Below are 27,808 nucleotides of genomic sequence, written 5' to 3'. Positions count from 1 at the left end.
GTCCATTTTTGACAGAGACACTGTCTCTAAACTGTACAAGTCTCACTACTGCCTTATAAATCTTCTCTATCAACTTCTCTGCTATCCTTCTGTCACAAATCAGCCCCGACACTCGTCTCCATCCATTCCACCCTGTCCTGCGCCCGTGTCTTCAGCTCTCTCGTGCACTCTCCATGTCCCTGGATGGCTGACCCTGGGTAGCTAAGACATCAACCTCATTCACCTCTACTACCTCGAACTCCTTGCATCTTCATCATTCTACTCGCCTCACTCTCATATCACACATATATTCTGTTTCGCTCCACCTGACCTTTACTCCTCATTATTTGAAAGCAAATCTCCCCCTCTCCTGGTTTCCTTCCACCCGCTCCCTGCTCTCACCACATCTCCCACAGTGTAATATTATATATTGCAATATGTAGAAAAGACAGACGTCCAAGTCGGCATGTGAGGCAGTGAGTCATGGGTTCTGTTAATATGCGGCACACAGCTGTGAGTTCTGTATTTTGGGCACATCAAAAACACGAAGTGCATCACCTGTAGCAGAGATGTGCAGCGCCACCATGTAAGTGCTTCTACAAATTGATTTCTCAGTGTTTACTGTGTCAAATTGTTGTTTATTCTGAAGTTTGCATCACACGTAACATTGAACTTTCTGGTTCTCTCTGGTCAGAAGCAACTTCAGGACACCGTTTAAACTCATAAACTCAAATTTTAATTTAATTTTGGAATTTTATCTATTGTAAAATGTTTTCTGTTCCAGTAATGCAAATTGTTTTTACTTGTACTTGTGATTCTACAAATCTGCCTTACACACAGAAGGTCCTAGGTTCGAGTCCCAGTAATGTTTTCACAGCGCAGTATCATGTACAAAGATTTATTTTACATTCAAAACTAAGCTATGATTTAATAAACAATTTTAATTAATAATTTACAAAAAAAAACTAAATTAGCCAGAAATGTCACTACTCCCCTGCAGTACCCTCTGCCCCCCCGTAATCAGCCTCGCTGAAGCTTTTGTGGAACCATTTCCAGGGATATTCCCATTTGCAAAAGTTGTTTTGTATTCTGAAAATTCCAATAGTTTTGTGGGGCTTTTTTGTAGAATAAATGCCTGTGTGCTATCTTACTCTCTGGTCTAGTTTATTTCAGATTAGCTTTAATCCCCTCCCTCTCGCATTCATCGTCAGTGTTTGCCTTGTTGCTCCGTTGCCTCGTCCTTTAATCCGTGAGCGTTCCCGCTCTCTGTGGTGTGTTTCCTCCATGCCATTATACTTGCTTTTGTGCTTTGTGGATTCCATTTCCATCGCCTATACTGTACAGTTTGAGAGCCAACATTTTCCCTTAGTCGACTCTCAGCATGAATATGTTTGCAATAAAAACCCCGCAATCCCAGACTGAAAACTACACAGTCACGCCAGCCACGAGTTAAAGACTATCTGTGTTTGAAGAGCTGACAGATATTTGACTGACACTATTTATTTTTCACTTTTTCCCAGATGCAAATTCCGATCAAGCTGCGGTCTGTTTGCCCTTGGCAGACACGACAAACACATGGATGAGCGATACTGTGCAAATATAAGAGAAAGAGAACTTATTGCCCTCAGTCTTTTTTTTTTAGGACCACCATTTTTTTTGTTACAATTGCTTACAACAGATCTTAGAGCTCACATCTCCTCCTCTGTGACACTGAGCCTCAGTTTTAACTGAAGTGTGTGTTCAAACTGGAGTAGACTGTCTGGGGAGGGTCTCTCTGTAACTGCCCACTTAAAAGAAGCATTACCATATATAATGTTACACATCTTTTGGCGACACACACACACACACACACTAAAGTATGCAGATGAATATAGGACAAAGAAGAAATAAGAAAGAGATAACAAGTGGATGAGAAGAGTGTGGAAGAAAGTGTTTCCAGCCCCACAGCTACTGATACACTCATGCATTACTGCGATTAGCATTTCTATTCAGCTAATGCAGTCTGCTGCTCAAAGTGATGTGTGTTTACATTCCCATGACTGCATTCAGTGTGTGTGTGCGCGTGCGTGTGTGTGTGTTCCTGGCATAATATTGTAGAAATAATTTAGGGTAAAGTACTATATTGTGACACATTGTCCTTGTGGGGATGTTTTGCAGGTCCATACTATTTCAGTACTACAGAGATATTTTGAAGTTTATGTGTGTGTATGTGTGTGTGCGCAGTTAAACTATTTGTTTTTAAGAACCTTCTTCTAAGGAAAGGTGGTCTATTTCAGGACCAGGTTTAGAAACAGTTCTGGTGGAAAGGAGTATGTGCAATAAATCTGCAGTTAATAAATGTGCAAACACCGCAATTTGTGTATGTTCATGGTATGCATCCATCCGTCTGTCCATCCATCTATCTGTCCATCCATCTATCTGTCCATCCATCCATCTATCTGTCTATCTGTCCATTCACTAAAAAGCTGGTTTGTACTGGCCTGTTATATTTGCTATAAGATAACAGGCATTGAATAGTAGGTATAGTATTCAGATTCTGAACAAAAGCATATTGCTTTTGTTCGTTGTGTAATAATCCACACATTAAGAAACAACATCACTCATCTGCAGCCGAACTTCTTATCCATTTATCTGTCTCAAAGTGCTAATGAATTCTGGTGAACTTTATTCTTAAATTGGAAAAGTCAGCAACTTAAAATATGTCATCTAAATGAGCATAAAAAACACATTTTACACGCAGATCATTTAATAGGTAAGGATTTCCAATCAAATATGTTTGCGTTTGCGGTTCAGTGAAGACCTTTTTGACAGCCAGAGCCACAGCAAACCTAACGCTTCTTTCAGAATATTTGATTAATTCCTACTTTTTGATCTTCCATGAAAGAAAACCTCACTCACACCAGACTGGTGCATATAAAAGGAAATAAGAACCCAGTAGATCCATCACAGCCTGCCTGGCGAGTTAATTTGCTGTCAGCTATTTTATTTTGTTAATCACACCTGGGCACATTTCAGGTCACCACTTCCTGTCATCCTGTGTTCTCTGCCTCAGTGATTACCTCTGTTTCTTGTTATTTCTCTTCCTCTGCATCTATTTATTTTCTGTCCTCCCATGGTCCTGTGTACCAGTATGTCCACCTTGTTGTGAACCAGCAGTGACTGGAGTACTGATTTGTGGTATCGATGTATATCGATACGCGTACGAGTATTGATTGAGTATCGATTACGCTCATCTCCTGGTGACTGATCCATTCATGTCACATGACCACTGACCTGCAGAGAACAGTGAAGTCCACTAGACATCTTTAATGTCCTTTAATGGTAGCAATTAAACTGTTCAGGTTTATGAAGGAGTCATTTAATTTCTTATGACTAATATGTTATGAAAAATACATATTTCTTGTGGATTTTATTGGGCTAAGAAAATTCTCACAAATCTGAGTAATTATTAATATTTTTTAAAGTATCAATATCGATAGCGGTGTTGAAAAAAATGGTCAAAAAAGTCATCGTTATCATAGCATCGCCCACCACTATGAACCAGTACTTCTAACCATTCATTGGCAACTTTGTAGCAGCAGTAATAGTGCGGGATTCAAACCTGCAGCCTCTATTAACCAGCCCGGTCCTCTTGTCACCAGGCCTGCCCATTCTATAAACCATGTGATGCAGAGCCTCTCAACTGTTTATCTATGTACATCAGCTAGTTATCTAAGCCACCCTAACTTTTTTCTTCTCGTATTGTGTCGTGCATTTGACTGCTTTGTTACCGTCTCCTATTGCGACACCAATCCAGCGTCAATAACACCCAGAGACCATTTGTCACTTTAAAGTGTGCTGTCAGCCTCCAGCTTGTTGTGACACAGGAGCTAACAAAATCATTTATAATGTTGACAAAGTGCAACCCTCCATCTATGACCATTTGGATATGTCAAAAAAGTATGCGTGAAAATTTGCATGTGTTGAAAAATGCTGTCCATTAATGATGAAATTGTATGTTTTGCATATATTGTTTTTTCCAGATTACAAATTTGATTCAACAGATAAGAGAATATATTCTCTATTACATTTAGATGCACGATGATGAGCTTAGCTGAGAATTCAATGGTAGTTGACCTTCAAAACAATTGTCATGGTACTCATATTTTTTGTTGTGGCCTCAAACAATTGTGTTCTGTTTGATGCAATGGTGTTCTTTTTTACAGTTTTTACATACTGTGTCTTTTGTTGTTTATGGAAAACTAGTTCAACTGCATACGTGTGGGCTTTTCTATTGGAGTTTTCACCAGGAGGAAGTGAGGCCAATTTCCTCGAGACATTAATAGTGATTAATGACCCTGGTTCCTTAATGTGATAACATTCAGGTGGTGGTTCAGTAAAAAGACTCCAAAGATCAAGAGCCACTGCATTAATACTTGTTATGTCCCTGACAAGTAGGCTATCATTTAGCATTGTGACAGATTCCAGAACAACATGAGTTCCACAGGGCACGGGGTTGAGCGTGCGTTTGCATCAGGTGGTGGAAGTGGATGATGATGAACGGGTTTAGTGTAAATTTGCAAATAATTTGATCACGCCATTACAGTATAGTAGCTGGTATATGCTAATTAGCGCAACGTAAAATAAACGGCTAGGTGTGCGTGCGTGTCCAGTTGACTAACTTATGGCTCTGCAATTCGTTCATCAATCAACACACATCTGCTGCATTACTTAAGAGCTGGCACACACACACACACCACTGCTCTCTGTAAAATTAAAGCCTGGGCCAAACCTCGCCTGCTCTCTCTCTCATTTTTGGAAAGTGTTTGTGTTTTCATGTCCATATGGCGAGAACGCTAACCTTGTTTTCTCTTGTCTCAGAGTTAGCTGCACAAACTCAATACGCCTGCCACGCTTAGCTGACCCTTTGGCCACACTGTCCCTCTGGACACGCTGTTGACGTCTGGATGAAACCCAGTTAAACTGGGTCATCCTCACAAAGTTCTGGTCCGTTAGCAGGTGTAGTCCACCGCTTGTAATGTCCCTTTGTATGAACTGCAGCTAGTGTGTTTTGTATTTTACTAGAGATTAGGAAGTGATATATGCTTAGCAAAAAGTGACATATTTTTGAACATGTTTTATGCAATATGACAGACCACAAACACAACGGCCCATGGACAAACAAATGAAAACTACTGAGAATGGAGGACCATAAATTCACTGTTATCACGAACAAGCAAAAGACTAAGATGTATGTGTATGTGTCTTTCTTCAATTCACGTGAGCAAATATGTGTTGTGTTCAACTAAACAGACCCAGGTATCACAGTGGGTAAGTAAAATGTCCATTGTAACTGGAAGCCTTTGGGTCCATTATTGTTGAATTATTCACTGTGTCTACACAATGTTTCAAAGGAAGTTGAGAAACACTGAGCTAAATTTACCACAACTGCTATGTTAACATCAAGCCTTCTTTGTGAAGGGGCTAACTTTAACATACACTGTAAATATCATTCATCAAGAATTCAGTATTAATATTTAAATCAGCTCCAACAAAGACAGGGAGATTGTTTACTTCTGTTTGCAAATGTATGTTGGGATTTCCCTCGTTCAGATTCCCATGTGTTTGCTGTGTACAGTAGACTCATGAATATCGGAGATAAAAGACAAACTTATATTTTCTTCCCCCTTTGTTTCATATGCTAATAGCAACATTTCCTCATCATGAAGACATGCTCCGGGAAACATTTGCTGGTACACACTTCCCATACCTGTGTGACTCAGAACTTGGTTGATATTGGCAAACTGACAGGAAGATGGAGCAGAATAGTGTTTGTGTCTGAACCATGACACCCTCCTTCAATCTTTCACGCAACATTTGCCGTTTTCATTTTCACACATTTATTTTTACCTCCCTTTGCTAACCTTCCAATTCACATTCTCCCATTTTCATCGGAATATGAGAAGTCCCTGTATGACAGTCAACAGCAAGCTGGGAGCAGGAGTTGTTTGAATAATAATGGGCCCTCCCCTCACAGCCTTTGGCAGCTCAATAAACAGCCTGGTCGAGAAGCGATTGAGGGAAGTGGTGGCGGAGGGAGGGATTTTTTTCCCCCTTACTTGTCAACTTTGTGTTGTTTCACTCATTAAACACAGTGAGATTAGGCTGATGGCCGTGCCGAGAGCTAAACTTGGTTCATGGCGTTTTGGATTGGCATGCATGCAGTGAGCACAGTCAGAGGCTGGTCATAGGCTCGTGAGCAGGCAGTGCTGGGAGGAAAACAGACAATTAAATCAATGGGACAACAGTCAGCCGATCACTGCACCCACTTTGACTCGCCCACAGTCTTTTGCAAGAAAATTACTCTTTTGGAAAAGAAAAAAAAAAAAACAAAAAAAGAAAGCCTAACAGGTTATTTACATAGGCAAATAATAAAAACTTTACTTCCCTGCAGCCACAGATCATTAGGTTAATGTAACGCAAATAGAAAAAGGCAAAAAACTTATTAGACTTTGTGATTCCTCCAATCTTTCAGGAGCATTCATTCTCAAGAAACTTCTTAACAGCTTACCAGGGACATTTAGGGTAATTTTCAATAACATTTTTCAAATATATGTAAATTATAAAAACTGCTCTATAATCCATCAGGTAGTAAAGCTCCTGGCCTGCTGCCGTGGCTATGCTGTGTTATGCTGTTACTAACTGGTCTGTGTTTGTTGGAGCTGTGAATTCTGCAGACAGTCAGAAGTTACGCAGTATGATCACAATTATTTATATGACACTTGTAATGAACTTGTAATGAAATATATCTAAATATACTGTATTATAAACGGATTATACATCCATCCATCCATCCATCCATCCATCTATTTAGGAGGGTATTCATTCTAACTGAACCTGAACATTTCCTATTATTTTTCCACTTACACGAGGTGCAAAGACACACATTTGGTCATTAATTCTTATTTAAAGTGTCACTAATTTGTGTTCTTACATTAGTTGGGGCAAGCACAATGACTTGGTTTATCAGACTTGATTTGCATGAGGGCCAACATCTGGATATTTGTCACATCCCGAGTCTTAACTGAAGTTAACCATTTACTTTTAATGTGCACAAGAGAAAGGAGCATAAATACTAAAAAGAAGCCAGCCAGCCAGCCATCAGGCCGGCCGGCCAGAGGATTTGTACCCAATCCAAATGCTTTGCACCAGGAACAATCAGGGTCATATACAATAAAGCAGCCCAAAGTGTGTCTGAAAATCAGACGAGGGGAAGGGAGAACTAAAAACAATCCAAAAACTATAGAAGTGGCCAAACCTTAGATGAACAAAGAAGTAAACGTCTGTCTGAATCTGTGTACTCCACATCCATCTACTTTTTTTTGGATGATACAGTGGGACATATCAACCAGCACAAAGAATAAACTATATTGATTAGGATCTGACTCACACCTTACAGATAACATTATATAATTTGAGGAACAAAAGGCAAATATATTGCTGCAGTCTCTACAATTCAACATTCTAAACTTCTACATAAAACTTGTCAGTTGTCCCCTGGTGTTAACGCCCATCTCTACTATGACGTCTCACCGTTTGGTTTTTTTCATAGACTCCTATTAACACTGCTGTCCTTTTACCCCCCTCCACCCTTACACCCGCCCACTCTCCGCTCCCCTCTTATTGCAGCCGCACTTAACCTCCTCTTTTCTCCTGCTACGCCTCACTCCAAGCCCCTTACATCGCCTCTCATAAACAATGTGTGGAGACAAATGAAAGTAAACGGAGGGGTGTGTGTGTGTGTGGGGGGGGGTCCGAGGGGGCAGGAGAGACATCCTATTAAAAGCGCAGTGCATTCACAGTCTCTTCAGATGACATAACAGCTTGGTGTCAGTGGAGCAGTCGTCCTGTGGAGGACAAGTTTCTGAGGGTCTTGGCTGACGATGCAGCTCAGACACAGGACTTTTTCCAGAATCTTGGTGTACAACTCTCATACCTCCTACACCACCTCCTCCTCTTCCTCCTCTTCGTCCTCCTCCTCTCTTCCTTTGCTACAGCCACCAGCCCACCTTTCCCTCCCTCCCCTTTCTCTCCCTCTCATCCTCCTCTCTCTCTCTCTCTCTCTCTCTCTCTTACACACACACACACAGCTACACTCAATCACGAATGCACAGGGATTGCAGCAACAGCAGCAGCAGCAGCACTGCGAGATGGAGATCTCCGCTGCTTGCGTGAGCGCCCATTCCTGGTGAGTGCAGGGACGAGAGAGAACGAGAGTGTCAGTGATGTTTGAATAAGGTGCAGAGGGGAGCGGGGTGGGATGGGGTCTGATCAGAGGGAGATGTCAGTGCAGTCAGCCTGAGTACAGGGGATTTATGGCAATTTCTTGTCTGCTCTCACCCCATTTCGACCCTACACACTGAATCTATGTGTCACAACTCCTCCAGCTGTCAGTGCACCGGCCGCCTCTCTGTTGGTCTTCCCGCAGCTGCCAGTGAGAGCTGCTCCAGTGACTGGACAGTACCCTGGCTCCCACTGACTACATGGATGAACGCCGGCCCATATCTGCCATTTCTTGTCCTTTCCACCTCTAATCTGTTCCTCAAGGTAAGAGTTGTACTTCCTTCCCCTTTTTTGGGTAGGGGGTGGGGTGGGAGGGGGGGTTGCACACATACTGCATGCTCAGTTCTTTCAAATGGAGTTGGATGATTGATATGCTGTAAAAGCCCTCTCCTAGTCCTGGTGGATCTCTGAACCACAAATGGATTATGACCAAAAAAAAAAAAAATCATGTAAAAGTCCCACACACGTTTATGATGCCTGCATGAAAGACAGACAAATAAGGGAGGGGGCATTTCTGCATTCTAGCTTTGGGCAGATTTTCTCTATTTTGTGTCAGAGAAATTCAAACTCTAATAATATAAATTCTGTTGTGATGTTCTTTTGATTAACACACCTCTCTGTCAGATGTACAGTTTTTAATCTGAGGCAGAGCGATGATTACAGCAGTGAAGTCAGAATTTTGACGGGTGCTTACTAATACTCTCTTAATTATTGCAAGTGATGATGGAAGAGCGCAGCGTTGATCACTGATTGCACGCGAAATAGGTGATGCAGCCCTCAAGGTGCGTTATGATGCAAAGGATTCCGACTGATCACGAACAGGGCACTGCATCACGTAGAGATACAGAGCTGTACTTATATATGCTCTCAGCTTCTCTCTCCTCCCTTCCTCCTCCCCTCTCTCTCTCTTTCTCTCTCTCTCACTCTCCTCTCTCCCCCCTCTGTTTCCGACACATCATTCTTTGACTACCTTAATTTAGCAGGAAAAAGACAGGGCACAGCTTTGAGCTGCAAACACTCTGTTACCTGTCTGTCACAGCACCCTGTACACTTTGTTAGACCGTCTTCTACATTTCACACAAGTTAATCATCTGGTCGCCCCGTTTCTGCCTGTGTCAGTCACAGTGGTGATGGACTGAAGTCCACTAACTGTCTGTGTTTGTTTNNNNAGCTCGCCCTCATCCCTCTATTCCATGCATCTAATCCATTACATTCTGTCTAAACTTTTCCAAGAATACAATTCACAGCCAGGACTGGAGCCTTTTAAAAACCCTCTCCAGCTTTTCCCCCGCAACAAAAAAAGTGCTGCTCAGTGATAAATCTTTTAAGCCAATGTCATAAAGCAAACTTTCACAGGAGTAGCCTGCAGCACGGATAGATACAGATAGCTCTCAATGACAACCCGGATGTGGACAGTCTCTCGCTCTCTCTCACCCCTCTCTCTCACCCCTCTCTCCCCTTCACTCTCTTTCTCTGCATCTGTGTCTTTATGTATATTCATAGCATATAAAACAAAACAAAACAAAAAAAAACATCTGTTGTTAACATGAATAACAGAGGGACTGGTCAAAGCATCATGGCTAAAACAACTTGACTGCATCAAAATGTCAACCATTTAAACAACTGTGTAAAACTATCATCACTGTTAATGCAGGAATGGAATAACTGCAGAGATGACATTACTGAGTCTGAAATTGTAGCATCAAAAACAGACCAGTCACTGGAGAACTGTGCAGAAATAAACTGCAAGTTTGCACCAAGGAAAGAAACACTTTTTGTTTCATTGTCTGGTCAAACACCAAGACGGCAAGACTTAAACCATAAAACTGAATTAAACAAACTTAATTTAATATAGTTGACTGGTCGACTGAAGGACTTCTTAAGAAATCTTTAGAGTGGAGACCAACAGCTCTGGCAAAACTAGGGATTCACTTAGGAACAATGGGAAGGAAATACCTGGCTTCACTGAATTACTGCAGGCTGTTAGCCAGGGTACACAACGACTAACAGGGTTGTGGGTAAAAAGAGAAAAAAAAATCTGTTGTTAACATGAATAACAAATATTTTATAAAAATATATCCATATATCCAATATATTCCCATATGATATACTGTCTCCAGGTCTGTACATTCTTGACCTCTGATGTTGGTCACATGCTCAGACCATTTAATACATAGCTACTTATTGATCTATAGCAGGGGTCTCAAACTCAAATGAGCTGAGGGCTATTACTGCCACCATCATGTTCAGTGTCTGATGTTCAATTTTTGGAAAAAAAAAATGAAGAAACATTTTTTATATAAATACTGCATAATACAGCAGTGCAAATACTGGTAGTGGTGGATGCTGAAGAAGGTGATGTCATTAACAGATACTTAAACTGATCTATTAAGCACTGATGCAGTAACAGACTTAAGAGAATCAATAATGCAAAATGACACAGTCCTTCAATGTCATATTTGAAGACTCGTCGTTACACTGACTCATTCAAAGAGGAAACACCATAAAGGTTAGCACTAATGGTTAACAAAGTGATGGAATCACATACCTACGCACGGTCACACACTCTAATGTAATTCAATGCAAATTTATGAGAGGAATTTCCATTTGCAAAATGGACACGCTGTACTGTATACAGGACACAGGGATGACGAGCTCACGCATTAGCTGGCGGTATAATGAGGGTGGGAGCAGCCGACGGCAGGACAGCCCCTGTCGTAGCACGCGCTGCTGAAACGTGGAGCTGTGTCATTGAAGAACATGCTGCGTTTGCGATACATTCAGTCGGACACGGAGCAGCAGCAGCGGCGGCGGTGGCAGCGGAGGTCGGTGTGTTTGACGAGCGTGGGGCCGTGCTGTAATAACATCACTTCACCATTAACGAGAGTGCCTATGTGTTATACAATGCACATATCCTACAAATGCACTTCAGTAATTATAATGCCGATGAAGTCCGACAAGGATGAAAGGTGGGATAAGCTTTCCCTTTCTCTATCCTCAGCTTAGCAATGATGCATAAGTCATGAGTCAGCAGTATTTGCTACCTGATCTGGCTCAGAAAAAGGTAATAAATCCACTGTTAACATTCGTTTTAACAAACAGACGTTTTTGAAAGCGCTGCGATCAGATTCATGAAGCCATCATGTTCTTTCCTCCCTCTCTCTCACACAGCCAGCATTTTAGTACGAGGAACAGAAGGGCAATTGGAAGAGACATCCTAGTCTGCTCGGATGCATAAGAAGATTTTAAAGGATTACTTTTGTAATTTTGGAGTCAGTGCATTATTCATAATCCCTGGTATGGATGAGGCCAGACCCGAGGTCTTTAGCACGTAGAGACGTAGTCTGTTTTTAGAGAAGCAGAAACAGAAGCAGGAGGAAGAAGGAAGACGACAACGAGGCAAAGCCTATTTTCATTCCACTATCAGAATATTTGTCCCAAGATATCTCTGCTCTCACTCCTTCACTCCCTCTTTTTGCCTCCCTCTGCTTGACTTTCAATATGTGCTGGGAAGCTTTTCGCGATATCTATTGTGTGAATTACCGTCAAGTTGCATTACACGCCTCGCACTGTACACGTGACGTCACAGCTGATTGTGCTAGCACGGAGGAGAGATCTGTTTGTGATAACCTTTTTCAGAGGTGATTGATTAGTACTGCAGATTGTGTAAAAACATGCAAACTGACCTGGAGCAACGTCTTCTTATCTGTGAAACCACTTCAGACAAACAAACTCGTCTGCAAAAAAAAGTGATAATCAGGCTTTAGAACAACGAAGGAATTCAGTCCAAAGAAAATCGTCTTCCACTTAGCATCGGCACCATGTGGGATGATGATTAATATTTGTAAATAGATCAAATTCAATCTGACTTGATGACCAGTACATCCAATCAGTCGGTTAAATAAAGAAAAACTTGCGATAAATGACATGTCAGAAAATCCAGTTGAAGCCAGCTTGACCTGCCCCACCTGTGTAATAAATGATGGATGGACGGACGTTTTAAAGGAGAACATTAATAATTGAGATTTCCTTCCTACAGAGTGTATCAGTTTTACAGTACAGTAGACTTGATATATGATAGAAGTAATGTGTGTGTTTGTGTTTATGAATAGTTTACAACGGTGCAGCAATAAATGATTCAATGGTGTTTACATTCCCCATTCATACTGCCTTACATAAAACTGATTAACCAGCCTTGTCTCTTGTTTCTCTTTCCAACCATATTAGACATCATTTCATTTCCTTGTTCTGCTTTATATATTTCACACACCAGCTGTGAAATGTGTTTCATCACAGATGATACGGAAAATCAAATAAATCTCATTGGAATATATTGTATTTCATTCAAAGGTCTGCACGGGGACTGACTTAACAGGGTTTCCTTGTGGTGTGAAAGTGGATTTACTAAATTTATGGCATTTGTAAATTAATACAGAATAAACATAAATCCAGCAGTGCTGTGTAGAACTTGCACTCGAGCAAGAGAAATTAATGTTGAAAATGTATGTAAGGCCTGTAAATAAAGCATGGCTTAAAAAGAAGAATGTTCAGAGGATTGTTATGAGTAACAATCTTGAGACTTAATAAAATATTAGAGTTGTACAGAGCAATGAAGGCTTTTATTAGAGTGCTATAAAATCATACCGGGTAATTGAAAATGATCAAAAGACGAACCATATTTCACATAAACAACATATTTATAGTTTGACCAAAGGCATTTGCATTACTATTATTCTAATTATTGATATAACTTGTTTATTATTACAAAACCTACATTAGAAAAGTGATTTTATTTCTGTGGTGTTGCAGCTTTACCTCAGTCTACACCAGCGGTTCCCCAACTTTCCTGGCTGCGCAGCCCGTTCTATATCCCCAATTTTCCTCACCTTCAGAAAAAGAAAGAAAAAAAAAGCAACTCGTCAAACTGACCAGAACACATATAGAACACATATATATAGTCTGCATTTATTTATAAAGCAGAATGTCAGCTTATGATTTTAAATTTGACAAAGGAAATGTTTAGCTTCAAAACCAGTAACATATCTCACACAGCCCCTAGTGGCAGCTAGCGCCCCCACCAGCGCACTTTGGGAATGCCGCACCTACACTATGTGGCTATACAGTATGTTTCTTTAAACTACCAGAAGGACTTACAAAGGACGTTGAACCTGCTTGGAACTGCTTTATTCCATGTGCACACAGACACACATTATAAAGGCTGGCAGTAACACAACACAATGAAAGCAGCTGTGTGCAGTACATTACCACTCCATACCAGAGTAAACAGCACAGCCCAATCTCAATTTTACTCCGCACTGTAGTCACTGTCGATTCAGTCAAAACTGTGCGTTCACGTGTGGCGTGGGCTGCACTTTGTGGTTTAATGTGGTAACCTTGTTCCCACTCTGATGTTTGTTTGTTTTTTATGATAACTGCGACTGCACTTATTATGCAACCAGATCTATCCTGTGGTCCAGATGTAGGGTTTATATGCTGCTGTCTGTGCTGCTCAGCTGCCTCTGCCCAGACGCAGACCTGTCATGATGACAATTATAATAATACATTTTCCTCTAGAGGCTTCGGAGTCGCTGCCCACAGATGTACACTCGTGGAGAAGCCTGGTATTGGCTATTAGGTGAAGTCTGGTGTGAGCCCCAGCTGCATGTGTGGTCATTCTGTCTGCTGTGTGCCACGGCAGAGAGGGACTTTATTACTGTAAACACCTATTGGGCCTAACAATAACCACGCTACAGCCATGGCGCTACAAAACACCTGCAACCATTGAGTGGAAAATACTTTACGTTAAGGAATGTTAAAGCAGTGCAGATGCAGCAAATCTTGTAGATGGCATTAAATGCAGCAGAGAGTATCACTGCGGTACAGAGGCAGGGGGTACGACATTTTTAAACGCAGTTATGATATGAGGCTCAGCTCAGCCGTCACATGAGCCTGGGTGAGGTGAACTGTTTTACTGGGAAATGGTTGAATATGTGCAGAACATTTCCTGTGATGGTAATTCAGGGTCATGTTAAAAGCCGTGGAGCAACAACCAGCAACTGGCAGGCCACAGGCTGCAGTCGGCCCACTGAACCGTCCAAACTGGCACTGAGATTTGGAGTCATTTAATAAAAGCTGAAACTGAATAAAATAAAAGTGGTACTAAGGAAATTGAGTTCACGTTTAAATTAGGGATTTCACAACACGCACACACATTGGGTATGAAATAAATATATTGTCGACAAAGAAATATTACCTGCTTTCTCAAGTCTGCGCTTCAACTCGTTCATCATCTCTTCTTCTGTTTTAACAGCAGCTCTAAGTCCATTCTGTTGCAATACCGCCATCTATTGGATGTTGTTTCGAGCGGTCATTCCACTTGATTTGTCCTGACCACCTGCAGAAAAGGAACAAAAATTCATAAGAAAAAATGTTTGATGATGATGATGATCTGTACTGTCTTATGTGCTACCACTAAACCAGATGGTGTATTTTTCTGTACTGTCTTATGTACTACCACTAAACCAGATGGTGTATTTTTTGTGTGATTTTCTACTATTTCCTATGTTACAGGAAATATGGTGAGCAAGGAAGACACCAAATGTGTTTTCTCAAACTCCGATGATTCAGACTCCGAGGCGGGATTATCACAGTCTGAAGCTGAATCTGGCAAGCACCAGGTGAAGAAGAGGAACAAGACTGTACAAGTGCGCTTCCAAGATATCTGTGAAGCTCAGAATGTGTTTTATGGTAGACATTCCAGATCGATTTCCTGTAAAGTGACACACAGACGATATATGACCATGCCTGCCAGACGCACTATTCCAAACGTGACCAAGAGCACTGGTGTCCAGACCTCGCCAGATCTCACAAAGTGGTATAAGACTTTTCCTATGGACAGGAAAAAGGGTCACACGTTCAAGCATACTGCCTTGGTGGAAGATTACAAGGGACACAACAATGGGTTTTTGAGTGACGTTAAGGTAGCAGACGAGGATGGACGACTTATGGGGGAGAGCTCTCAGTACAAGGGAAGGATTGTGGGACAGACCAAAGCGTTGCTTCACCACACTGATGAAAGCAGCGATACAGAGGATTTGCTCTCCAGCAACAACTGTCTGGACGAGCCCTCGTGCCCTGAGTCACATTTGTCCGAAGAGGGTCATCCCTGCAGCCCTCCTTCCCAAAGTGAGTACCAGGTATGTGGAACAGGGAGTAAACAAAAGGGATTACCCGCAGAAGGCAGGGACGCAGCCACGTCCTCAAAGAGACAGCTGGCTAAGTCAGGGTTTCTGCAGGACAAGTCCGTGAGCGCAGGCCCCGGGTCGTGGAATACTTTGACACAGCTGGAGTCTTTAGGAAGTCCCTCTGTGAACTGTAAAAGGAAAAAAGGCTCACAGCTAAATGAACAGCAGTCACAGACCCTCCCACACAGCGCTAAATGCTCCGTGCAGTCGCAAGGGCCCTGTCGGACAAGGCACGTGTCAGCCACCACCAAACTCTATCAAACAGTTGGAAAGAGTCAGGACTTTGCTCCGGCAGATCAAGGAGCTGCAGGTATGGGGAGCAGCCAGCGGATATTGTCCTCATCTGAAGACAAGGACATCAAAGCTCAGCTGCAGGCCATGGAGAACCTCATCAGCTCGAGCCAGGAAACCATCAAGGTACTACTGGGAGTTATTCAGGAGCTGGAGAAGGGTGAAGCACAGAGAGAGGGGTGAGTACGGAAACTTGCAACCGGCATGCAAATAAACACACTGTACAACATACTTCAATCCTCACCCTTTATTTTCAAATATTTATTTATTTTAATGATATGTATGACTAACTTTTTTCTTGGCGTCAGATGGATTAAGGAAGTAGTTCCCAACTTTTTTTGCCCCGTGACCACATCAATATATTTCTTGTACTATGCTGCAAATACAGAGTAGCCAGTACACGTGGACACGTGTTGATATGTACACATAGTGTGGCAGAGAATTTCTGTTTCATGAATCACTTTCTGTTTATGATATCATCTCACAATCAGCATGGGTAGAGGCTCCAACTTCAGGTCAAATGCTCAGCTTGCAGCACACTGACCTCTCATAGCGCAGGGCAGTAAATAAATGGCTGACAGCTGACAAATGAGCCAAATTGATTCAAAGGGACTGTGGACTAATTCATTCTGTTGAAGACAACTGCTTCACTAGTGTTCACTAGTGTTGAAAGCAAGTCCAAGTCTAAATGTACAGTAATAACTAAAATCCATTTACTAAGTGAAGCTAAATTTTAAGTTAGACTTTTGTATCTTGTTCATGACATTCTTTTATTCTATTAATTCCATCATTTTAATTAGTCACAAATAGGAACAGGGGTGGAACACATACATCCACCTGCTGTTACTGGTAGTTCCAGCAGTTTACTAAGGGGAAAAGAATATCAATGTTGATTATCCAGATTAACCATAACTAATCATCAGTTACAAGCACAATTAATCATGATTAATCGTAATTAAGCCACAGTTACCACATCATTAATTCGATTTTTTTAAATGCATTATTTAAAAAACCTATACAATATAATACTAATAAAAATATAATACTAAAATTAATTTGTCTTCAACCTGATCCATCTTCTTTCAATGTTCTATATGAGACTGTGTTAAACTGTACTTTACTCCTTATGGTCCTTATACTGTAGTACTTGTGAATATCATTCAAATTGTTACATCACACCACCACATGCAGTACCCAACAAGATAATGACATTTGTTATGTCTTTCTTCATAGGTTTTTACATTCTATTTTTGTTATTCATTATTCAACTGACGTAAAGCTCTCAAGAGAAAGGTCGTGGTACAGTCACAAAGGCTGTGTCTGTGCAAACGATCACAATTAATGAACGCCCAGTGTCGTCCATATACCGTACTATATACTGTCTTACTGGGTGATTGCAAAAAATCATTTATATAAAAGTTACTTTCTTTAGTTTTCAATACTAAAGTGTGCCTCAAAATTATTTTTATAGTAACAGAATAATTGTTTTTTTAATCCAAAAATTGTATCCAGAGTGTCACTCCTGCAGTGAGTATTTAGTAGAAATAGTCAAGTATTTCATATGAAAATCCCACAGGAACGTGAAACACATTGTATTTGTCACTGAATCAAATCCTGTGGAATACGACGCAGGCTCAGTGGTGCTGGGCTTTAAAAGACCAATTAGCTGCACCTGATAACAACGCTGCTGTCATCTCCAAAAACCACTGAGTTCCTCAACTCTGTCGTGTACCTCCTGTGTTATTAGGAGAGCAGCGGTGGGACACAACACATTCCTCTTCTTTGTAGCGATTCACTTCATCTGAACACTTTCCGTTTTTGATTGGCTGGGCTGCCACGGAGGTGCCTTTGAAGCTACGTACGCTTTCAGATGAACACAAAACTCACTACTACAACAAAATTCAAAAATTAATCAGAAAATATAATCCTATTCATCCAGCAGTTTTGGGGGGAGTTTTGTACGATTTTGTATTGGAAATAACCACACTACTTATTTTTCTGATTTTGTCAAATTGTACTAGCTGTCTCTTTCATGTGAATACTATATTCCAAGAACTTTACGCATTTACACCTACAGCCTGGTCCTTTATCACGTCTTAGCAAGGAACTCTATGCCAAGTGTTTTGTATCACTGTGTGATAGCTGAAGATTTTGAAGCAGATTATGGCAACAGAGCTGAAGGTGACTGTGCAAAGCACGCTCTCTGTGCCAAGAAGCAGCTGGGTGCAGTTTCATGCAGGCTCAGCAAAAAAAAACACGTCTAAGATCCAGGACAAACGAATCAACTAATTTTAGCCACTTAAAAATACATTTAACTAATTAAATGTACATAAGCATACGTATATCTATCTCAACTGAATGGTAGTGCTTTCACATGTTTCCTAAAGGCAGCCATTTCTAACAGAATTACCCAAGCTTGACTCTCTCTTTGTAGACCATGCACTCGCCTGCACCAAACTCCATTAAGAAGAACGGCAATTTAAGACTGGAGAGAGCTGCACTTGTGTTGTTTTGTGTTCGGCTGGTAAAAGGATGTAATCTACTGGACTTCAATTTCCTGAACAAAAGACAAAATGTGCACTTTTTAACACGAGGTGTCCACAATGTTTTGGCTTGGCACCTACAATTCGAATAACCAGATTCAAATGACCTACTTATACTTATTTCCGACAAAAATAACAATTGAAAATGATGATTGATGAATATTTAAGAGCCTGTGGTAAGATGGTATTACCCCGGTGGTAACAGCTGGTATTACAGTATGGTACTCCAACATGTTCTTATAGTCCAAAACAAAAACATAAGGTAAACTGACCAAAGTGTGTGAGTGTGAGTGAGAATCCTGGATTTAGCCCAGCATTGGAGTGTACCTCACCCTCGTCCAACGACTTCTGAGATTGACTCCAGCCCTCCCATATACCTGAAAAAGATCAAGAATTAGAAGTCTGTTTAATTAACAATTAAAAAAATTGATGCCAGCATTAGACTCGTCAAAGCCAGGAGAAAGGAAATAGACTTTAGCTCTCAGGCAGGTCTGGAAGCAGGCGCACAGTCGGGGGTGGGGGGTGGACGGTAAAAGGAGAATGATGGGGACAGGACATATCAGCAGACAGCTGACACCGACAAACAACACAGCAGTGAATCTTTGTCAATGGTCAGCCTTTTTTTTTTTGTAAAGTCACCGTTTATAAAACTCTCCTCTTCACTGATTTCTGAACATCTTACTCTTAGGGTCAAATAATTGCTGTAAATATGTGAAAAACAAATGTGCTCTGATTACTGATAGAGAGAGTATGTGATGAGCCCGGGCCGAACAAAAGCACCAGACCAAAGCCTATCGGTGCGGTGAGTTACTGTCCTTGCTCACAGCTGCTCAGAGGCTTCATTTGGAAAGCAGGGCAGGACAGATGAACTTGTTGACTTTGAGCTCCCATCAGCATTTTCGATCCGTACTGTTTCCCCCCCTGCGAGGTCACCTCTGGTGTCACCGCGAAAGCTGAGGTCCAACACCTCCACATGCCATCCATCAGGTTGAAGGGCTACAGCGGCAGCAAGCAATTACATGTGCGGCGTTAACACACACACACACACACACACAACCCTTCCCCCCTCAGTCCCTTACAACACTGCACGCTGTGACAGGAAGCCCGAGCAGCGTTACACATAGCACTGTATCGTGAACTCACCTGAAGAATTACAGAAGAAAAGTAGTGACTCTACCTCTGTATTGCCACATACAAGAAGATAAGTAGGCATGCCTTACAGTGAGAGGGTCACCTGTTTGATCCCAGGTGGCAACTGATTCTCTGTCTATATCTAATCTGCATGTTTGCATGTGTGCTAGGTTTTCTCTTGGTACTCCTGTTTTAGGAGTACTCCTCCCAGTACTCCTAAAATTAATGTATGGAGAGTTACATGCTCATTGTGTCTGTAGTTGGTCTTCCATCAATGTTTCGTCATAAACTGCTTGTGGACTGTTGACTCAGCTTCACTTCACTAATGTGTGCCCTTTGACCTCTGCAAAAGTTTTTGTGGAGATCTTCTGGATTATAGTGTGTGCCCTTTGACCTCTGCAAAGGTTTTTGTGGAGATCTTCTGGATTATAGAATAAACTGCTGTTAATGTTGAAATACTGTATATCACTGTTACACAGGAAGGGATTGAACTGTGTTTTTTTTGGACTAACTTTAATTTGATTGGCAGATTTTTCGATCTATCACCTGTTTTAGTGGTGTATAGAAACGTTTAAATTCCCAATATTTGCATTATTTTCGTGATAAAACAAGCATTTTTTTAGCCTAACAAAAAAAAGTAACCTTTTTGCCATTCTCCATGCCCTACGATTCGTAAAGAGTTAAAATATATGCGTAAATAATATAATAATTTAACGTGTCTCTACTTTGCAGTTTTTCCCCTATCGCGGGGGGGTATGGGAACGTAACCCCTGCGATACACGAGGGACCCCTGTATAGCTTTTCATTACATGTAATTCAACCAAAAATTTCTTTCAATTTAACACCTTGTTCCCTTTAAAATAAGGACACGAATATCTACACCCAGACCAAACAAGGTAATCCAATCTCGTGTGTAAAATCAGCACTAGCACGCACATGATTAGTTAATTCTAACAGAGCTGCAGGAGAAGAACCCCCGCCGAACATTCAACAGTAAGGTATAAACAACGCTGTGTGAGAAACCATGCTGAGTAAATCTGGCACAGACACAGAGGTAGTGAAAACATAAAACCTGAGCCTGTCTCTGAAGACCCCATGTATCTTTTCATCTCTCCTTCCACAGGCTCACGTACCGAACAGGACAAGACACAGCAAACTGTGACACCTGTCGAAACAGCGCATGCATCATTTACAGGTGGGCACCATTCACTGGCACTGTTGTTAAATGCTGTGTGATGAATTTCTGTGATGAATTGCATGGATGTAAAAAAAAGTTTTGTTTTTCTTGTCATTGTTATTCACTGCATTGGCAGAAAAAGCCAACTTACAGCATATTGAAATATACCTTATTATACAGGAAATGGGCCTAATTTGTCTAGGGGTAGGTTATGCTGACGAAAATAAAATAACTTGTGCATTTGAAATTGTCCGTAAGGTAACTGCACTTTAACTTACGTCTGTAATTACTTTACTTTGAAGTTTTACTTCTTTTTTTGCATTTGAAGGAAGTAATTCAGTTAACTGTAAATTAGGTTTTCTCTAGAAGAGTTGGAACCGCTGATTGTGTTTCCTTCAAAGTTCCGTGCAGCCAATTAAAATTATTTATTTATATTTCTTAATTAATTACTATACAGTAAAATATTGCAATTGTTGCCTCATTAGCTTGATAGACAGGAACAACAGCAATTTGCATACTGCATAAAACAAATGCATTAATAAACATCAGCATACATTAATTGCATCTATTTTCTTCACTCACTACTACAGAGGTCCGCTTAGCGTTAGCCACTTAGCACACACGTCACACTCTCACTTAACCTCAAAACCCCGTCAAGGTTACTTTAACTCGTGTGTACACAGCTAATGACTAAGACACATATTGATCTCATAACATATAGTATATAGTACACTTGACTGGGTGTATATTTACTGACCTGGGGTAAGAATAAAGGAGATACACGCTTTGCTGGTGTTATCATCTCGACAGCAGGATTTATTCTTCCTGTGTTCGCGTAAATCCCATACGAACCAAAATATGCTGCCCCATCTAGTGGCCTAGCATGTCATAGCAATGTAGTGATGTGAGTACAAACGAATAAATAAATGAAATGAAATATATATATTAAATATATAGTAAGTTTTTCTCTTCTGCTATGGTTTCTACATTTACTTATTATTTCCAACCGGTTTGTTTGTTTTGTTTTTATTCTTATTGTAGGCAGCTAGCATCACCGCTAGTGGCAAAGGCCTACTTTAGAATTAATCTGGGCTAATAGATAGCAGGACGTTTAATTATTTAAATGAAATATTGATTTGCCGCTTTAATTTATTGTCAAATGATCAGTAATTGGGTTTAGAAAAGCCCAGACAAGCCCTTTTTGAGGAACAAAGAGAGAGGAGAGAGATAAATAGTGCAGTAGTATATATATATATATATACTGTATATATATATGCTGTGACTCAGCAGCCTTTTTGTGGTGATTCAGCAAAGTGCCTCACAAACATCGTGCCATTTTTTCTCCAATTTTTTCACAATATTTAAGAAAGTCCGTATGAATATTTTTTCTCAAATAAAACATGTGCCATAAGGATGAGCAACGTGCCGCACTCAGCTGATTTGACTGGTTTCACAGAAGGTTGTGCATATTTCATGATGCTGTCAAACACCGAGGTTGGGAGTCTGTTGGTCCTTTTTCCACCACACATCTGTTTTGTACTACACTGTTTTTAGGGAAGGCCACGAACATAAGAAAACACAACAGAGTGAACGTATATAATTTAATTATTATATCTATAATGTAAATATAATTGCATTATAGACCCACTATGCAGGACTTTTGGTGTTTTTAAATGTCTTCACTTCCCTTGCTCTTTGGTTGTTTGTGTCCCACTGTCAAATGTCTACCAAAACCTCCAGGGTGTATTATAAGTACACAAAGAAAGAGAACATAAAATCATAATTTTACATCCTAATAGTAACTATAATATATTCAAAAGATGCAAATGTTTAAAAAAAAAAGATTGGTCCTAAATGTATGCATTCTCTTTGTATATGTTGATCTTTTGTGTACAGCGGGCACTGCAGTGTGTGCATGTGTGTGTTGGTTGTTAACAGGACTTTAATGTAGGTGTTTTTATAGGTCCAGTGATTGCTCTGAGGTGTCGGGGAATATTTAAAACTATGTATAGACTAAAAGCAGCAACACGAATGTTTTTTTATTTTTTTATTGTGCACTGCTGAGCATACCATTAGGTTTATTCTGCTCTGGATGAGTTGCATCAAGGAAAGCAATTTTTTTTAACAGAGGCAAACAGTCTTTGGAAATTTTTCTCATTCGGCACCATAGCGTGTCTGCAAATGTCAATACCTGCCTGACAAGGACAAAGCAAATTTCCTTCAACATCTATGTCACTTTTATTTATTTTATGCTTAGGTAGTCCACGGGGGCTACCAGGTGCCCCCGGGCACCACGTTGGTGACCCCTGCTACATACAGTACAAGATGGATACAGTAGTAGAGTCATATATACTCTTCTTAAGGGCCAAACAGAAGAATAAAACCCTAAGAAAAAATTTCAATAACTTGACCGTGTAGTAGTAGTTTAAAAAAGGTTAAGACCACGAATTGTAGTTATAAGTCTCTTAGATGAAAGCAATAAAGGTTTTTAAATGACTTTGAAATGCAGTGAAGACTTGAAATGCAAAATAATGCATTGCTAGAAGCTAATTAGTGCTCGCGTTCCACTGATGTGGCAGAGTGGTGCAGTTTGTGGCGAGCAGTTGTCAAATTGTAATTTTCTCTTTCGTTCTCAATAACTGCACTGCTGTTCTCTCCGTGTGTCTGTGCGGCTGAGAGGCCACAGAGAAGGCTTTTACATCTGATATGTTGGTGGCAGAGGAGAGGATATGATGAAAATTATAATTTGCGGGGAGTTCAGGCTGTTTGTTGTCTGAGAAGGATATGACCGTCACTGTCTGATGCTTTCATCTACTCCTCGTCCTATCATGTAGTTTGAATGTTGCTGGGTGCTGTGCCCGAGCCGCTCGTCTTGTCGAGTCGACGCTCTGAACCGTGAATGTCTGACAGGGAAAATCGTGAAATTTCTGACACATCTGCAAGGAGCAGGTTTACCCAATTGAATGAACAAAGTACGTGATGCTAAAAGAAAAAAGAAAAAAGTCACCTCACGTTCGTGAAATCCGTCCCAGGAGCAACACTCATTGGATGGTGCTCACCAAATAAACAGCAATAACCACAGCACATTGTCTTTCTAAAAAAATGAGTTGCTGATGGAAATGTCTCCCTGTCTCCATCTCTTTTCAATCTGTTTCTGTACAGATGATATCATACTGTATGCACGCCTTTTGTTCATTGGAACACCTGCTCCCCGGTGCCACCCGCATTGTTGTTCAGCACAGCCATGGAGCATTTGTCCACAGTGTATTATAACTGCAGGGATAACTGCCAAGTGATTAATCGCTTAATAATTGCTGAGGCGATTCTATGTTTCTTTTGCCGCTGCGGTTCTGCTCTTTTTTTTTTTCTGTCGAGTCGACACTATTTAAATGGCAGTGACACAAATATGTTTTGCCATAAAACAAACCCCCGGAGGAGATAAAGCACTTGAAAATATGCATAAGAGTCCTAGAAGTGTGTAAAAAGAGTTCTGGAGACCTGGCCACGGTAGATAAATGACAGGAAACAAAGCACCACATACTCGGGTTCTTTACCAAAGGCTTTAATGCAGCTGTTAGCTGGTAGTTTGTTGTTTTAAGGCCCAGTTTTTAGATTTCATTGTGTCTCTCTGAAATCATCATCAAATGTATCCGACTTTAACAATAATGTTGTGAGCTTAGTTGCAGTGGAGGACAACAAGCATGTCAGATCAGGTCAATATTAACAATCTGACTTGAATAACCTTCAAAAATGATGACTGACTTCCCCTATCAGAGTGGTGTTTGTTTTGGTTTTTTTGGCCTGTTTCTCATATACAATTCCATTACGGGGCAGATGAGAACAACTGGCCTCGAGTTTCAAATGTGTGACATTCTGTTAAGTTTTCCCAAGAAATGAAAACATTCCCAAAGCAGTTGAATAAAGTGAGAGGAGACCGCTCCCATACTGCACACAGACCGTTCATCAAGATGCTGCTTGGTCTCACAGCGGTTTTATATGAATAGGATGTAACTGGACAAAGAGTTTAAGTACAGATTTGAACTTGAAAATGACCAGCCGCGCTACTGCGATCGGAAACACACTTAAAACTGAATGAAAGTGTCACGTGTCCTGTTGTACACATCTCTGTCACAAAAATATTGACACTGTTGTCCCGAAAGTGTATGCGCAGACGTCAGCGTGTACAGCATGGAAAATTAATATTTGCTGTTAATTCCACAAGAACATTAATACTGTAGCTGAATTTAGGTCTCCCTCTTAGCTTCCTTCTAGTCAACAGTGGATTAATAAAAATAACCCAAACATTTCTATTTTTTTTTTTATAATTACAATAGCCAAAAGCAAACGACCTTGCTCACATTTAAAGTCTTTTCATTTGGAGAGTCGGCGTCTAATGACAATTAGATAACCTTCAATGCCACCATCTAACTCTATCTTTATTCTGGTTTTAGTGTGGAGTTAGATTTCAAGCTGCAGGAGGACAAGCTCCAGCCCCTGATGAAGAGACTCTGTCCTCTGGACAGCCAACCATGTCCTGCCCTTCATTACTCCAATGAAGTATTCACATCCACCCCAAAACGCAAGTCCAAGACAGAATCCAAAAAGCATGCCCGCTGGAAACTCTGGTTCCTCTGAGTTTGAAGTCAAGGCTTCGGAAACAGCCTGGGAATGGAGCACATTTACACCCCTGTGTCAGAGGAACCAAACCACCACAGTGAGAAGGCGGGGATCCGCACTTTTGGATTGTAAGACAAAGAAACATTTTACATTCGGTCAAACACTTTTTCTGGAATTTGTGCTCAAGAGCATCGACAGGCACCTGCAGAACCTAGGTACGTTTTGGGGTATACTTTTCCCTTTTTATTTATTTATTTATTTACTTTGTTTAAACTTTTAAATTTATAATTACCGTATTTTCCAGACTATAAGTCGCTCCGGAGTATGAATCCCACCACCCAAAGGATGATAAAAAGTGTGACTTACAGGAGTAGCAGATACTGGTACATAAGCCTAGAGTGCCCTCTAGCGGCTGTCAGTGTGAAAATAACAAACGTGTGAAATTATATATTTCAATGTATAAGTCGCAAACCCAGCTAAAGGATGAAAAAAAAGTACGACTTATGGTCCGGAAAATACGGTACTCCCATTTACATTTTATACAACGCAATACACATTTTTGTTTCTTCCCTTAGAGATTTTTGCTTGTCAACAAGAGGAGGCGCCACGTGGAGGTTCTTTCATGAGTGAAGCAACCGTCTCTGAAGGGTCATCAGGCAAACATCAGACAAAGCACAAACGTTTGACTTTTGAAAGGAACACGTGCAAAAAGACCGAATCACAGTGCAGAACATGACACCGTGTCACTACTGTTCCTACAACCCGTGGTTCTCGAACTGCTCTGTCATCCTTATCTGTTCCCGTCCTCCTAACATCAGTTTGTGTGACTGACTGAACCTGTCCCTGCCTTAACCCCCGTCTCGGCCCTATCCTTAGGTTTCTTTCATCATCTCGGGATTTAGCACCCTGCCCTTAATCTTTTTTCTTTTTCTTTTATATTAAACGTGGAGATAAATTTGTAATCATTGATACGTGGGCCCCTCCTCTTGAAGCAGGTAGAGTCGAAAACACAGAAAAATGTCTTCTGGGTGGTACATTTTAACAAAATATCCAGTCAAATATTTTAACAACCTTTAACGCAGAGTATTTTTATGGCACTGTAAATATTTTTTACATATATACTGTATGTATACTCCAAAGTAGTCGAGCTGTTTTAAGGTTGCTCTTTAAGATCCATCCAGAGTCCAGAGTCTTGCCTTGTCTCTCGATCATTTATGCGTGACTGCAACGCTCTATTTTAGGGCCTTTGTTTCACATTCATTTTTATGACTTTTGCCCCATGCACTTACACTTGTTTTTCAAACACAGACATAAAAAAAAAAAAAAAAAATTTGTTTTTCAAACACAGACATAAAAAACAAAAAACAAAAAACGGCGTACCCACGTCAGCAAATCCCCACGAGCATCTGTGCACTGATCGTGCGAGCATAGAAGGGCTAAACACAGTGCTTCAGTATCATGGTAGCGATCTTTTGCTGCTGAGGTCACCTGTAGCCAGCAGCTTAGATTTAGAGCTAACGACTCACCAAATGCTAACAATGTAGCAGCGATTCTGATGCAACACTGAACTTGCACGTTAAAACAAAGCTCAAGCTAAGGTCTGAGTTAAAACTGTTTTTTTTTTGAGAAAAAAACAGTTTTAACTGTTTTTTTTTGTTTGTTTGTTTGGGTTTTTTTTTGTTTTTAACAGAAGCTTTTCATTTTCCCCACACCATGGAACTGTTCAACGTCCACAAAATGTGAGGAAGACACACGATGGCCTCCCTTTGCTGCGGTACACTGTAGATTACATAATTCAGGTCGCCAGGTTTCATGCAAGGATCTGTACCTTAAAAAAGTGCAATTTAGTCATAATGTGCAATATTATGCATTTTTCTACTGTTTCTACATCAATAAATCATTTCTAAACTCAAAGTGATTCGGTGTCCCATGTCTGTTGGGTTATTGTAAGCAGTGTGGCAACAGACAGCTACACCCACCATATAGTGATATCTACTCACTGTCATATACAGCAACTGTATTCTGGCCCTGGAATAATTTAACAATGTGTTTTTTTTTTTTTTACTCTTCTCTTCACTGACTGTGTTGTTATTCACATCCTTGGCGTCTACCTCTGAATCTCAGATAGCAGCAGCATCTTCCCCACCAGGGTGGATGACTGGTGGGTGATCATTTATCTGCCTCCCCGTCATGGTGTGCAGGCAGGTTTAGTAGCCTGTATCAACATTAGACATGTAGAACAGTCCTGCAGGTGGTGCTGAGCATGCATGTGAGAGCACCTTTGCATAATCGCAATTAGCATTTTCTTTAACGCAATTTACCCATAAGATATGAGCAACCCATTTAGAATCATAGACAAGTCATCATCCAACGACTTATCTATGATCTATTTATCCATCTACGATATATATATATATAACATTTTCCCCTTGTACCACTAGAGAGCGCTCGTGTACCACTGGTGGTACGCGTACCACAGTTTGAGAACCACTTATCTAGGTCAA

General features: G+C 40.7%; 1 protein-coding gene and 1 long non-coding RNA gene across 4 annotated transcripts in view; one reads left to right on the top strand and one right to left on the bottom strand.

The window, feature by feature from the left end:
- Positions 1 to 15,620, bottom strand: part of LOC112487850 (uncharacterized) — a 31,443-nt gene extending 15,823 nt beyond the window's left edge. For both annotated transcript variants that reach the window (XR_003051335.1, XR_003051336.1), the window contains exons 1-4: positions 15,532 to 15,620; positions 14,555 to 14,695; positions 13,117 to 13,187; positions 11,988 to 12,038 (exon numbers count right to left, since the gene is read on the bottom strand). This is a non-coding gene — a long non-coding RNA (uncharacterized LOC112487850). The remainder of the gene's footprint in view (positions 1 to 11,987; positions 12,039 to 13,116; positions 13,188 to 14,554; positions 14,696 to 15,531) is intronic.
- insyn2ab (inhibitory synaptic factor 2Ab) lies at positions 14,849 to 26,628 on the top strand. 2 transcript variants are annotated; one of them, XM_025060941.1, is made up of 3 exons: positions 14,849 to 16,015; positions 20,634 to 20,705; positions 25,139 to 25,432. In XM_025060941.1, the coding sequence occupies exons 1-3, from the start codon at positions 14,877 to 14,879 to the stop codon at positions 25,320 to 25,322; spliced, it is 1,395 nt and encodes a 464-aa protein (XP_024916709.1). In that variant the 5' UTR covers positions 14,849 to 14,876; the 3' UTR covers positions 25,323 to 25,432. The 2 variants fall into 2 exon arrangements, 1 of the variants encoding a protein (XP_024916709.1); XR_003051334.1 differs by lacking the exon at positions 14,849 to 16,015 and adding an exon at positions 25,880 to 26,628 and having other exon boundaries at positions 19,935 to 20,705; positions 25,139 to 25,519.
- The last annotated feature ends 1,180 nt before the right edge of the window (positions 26,629 to 27,808 follow it).

Source organism: Cynoglossus semilaevis, chromosome 12 (assembly GCF_000523025.1).
Source record: "Cynoglossus semilaevis isolate Cse_v1.0 chromosome 12, Cse_v1.0, whole genome shotgun sequence".
NCBI classification, from domain to species: Eukaryota; Metazoa; Chordata; class Actinopteri; order Pleuronectiformes; family Cynoglossidae; genus Cynoglossus; species Cynoglossus semilaevis.
This window is presented reverse-complemented; position numbering and strand designations above follow the sequence as displayed.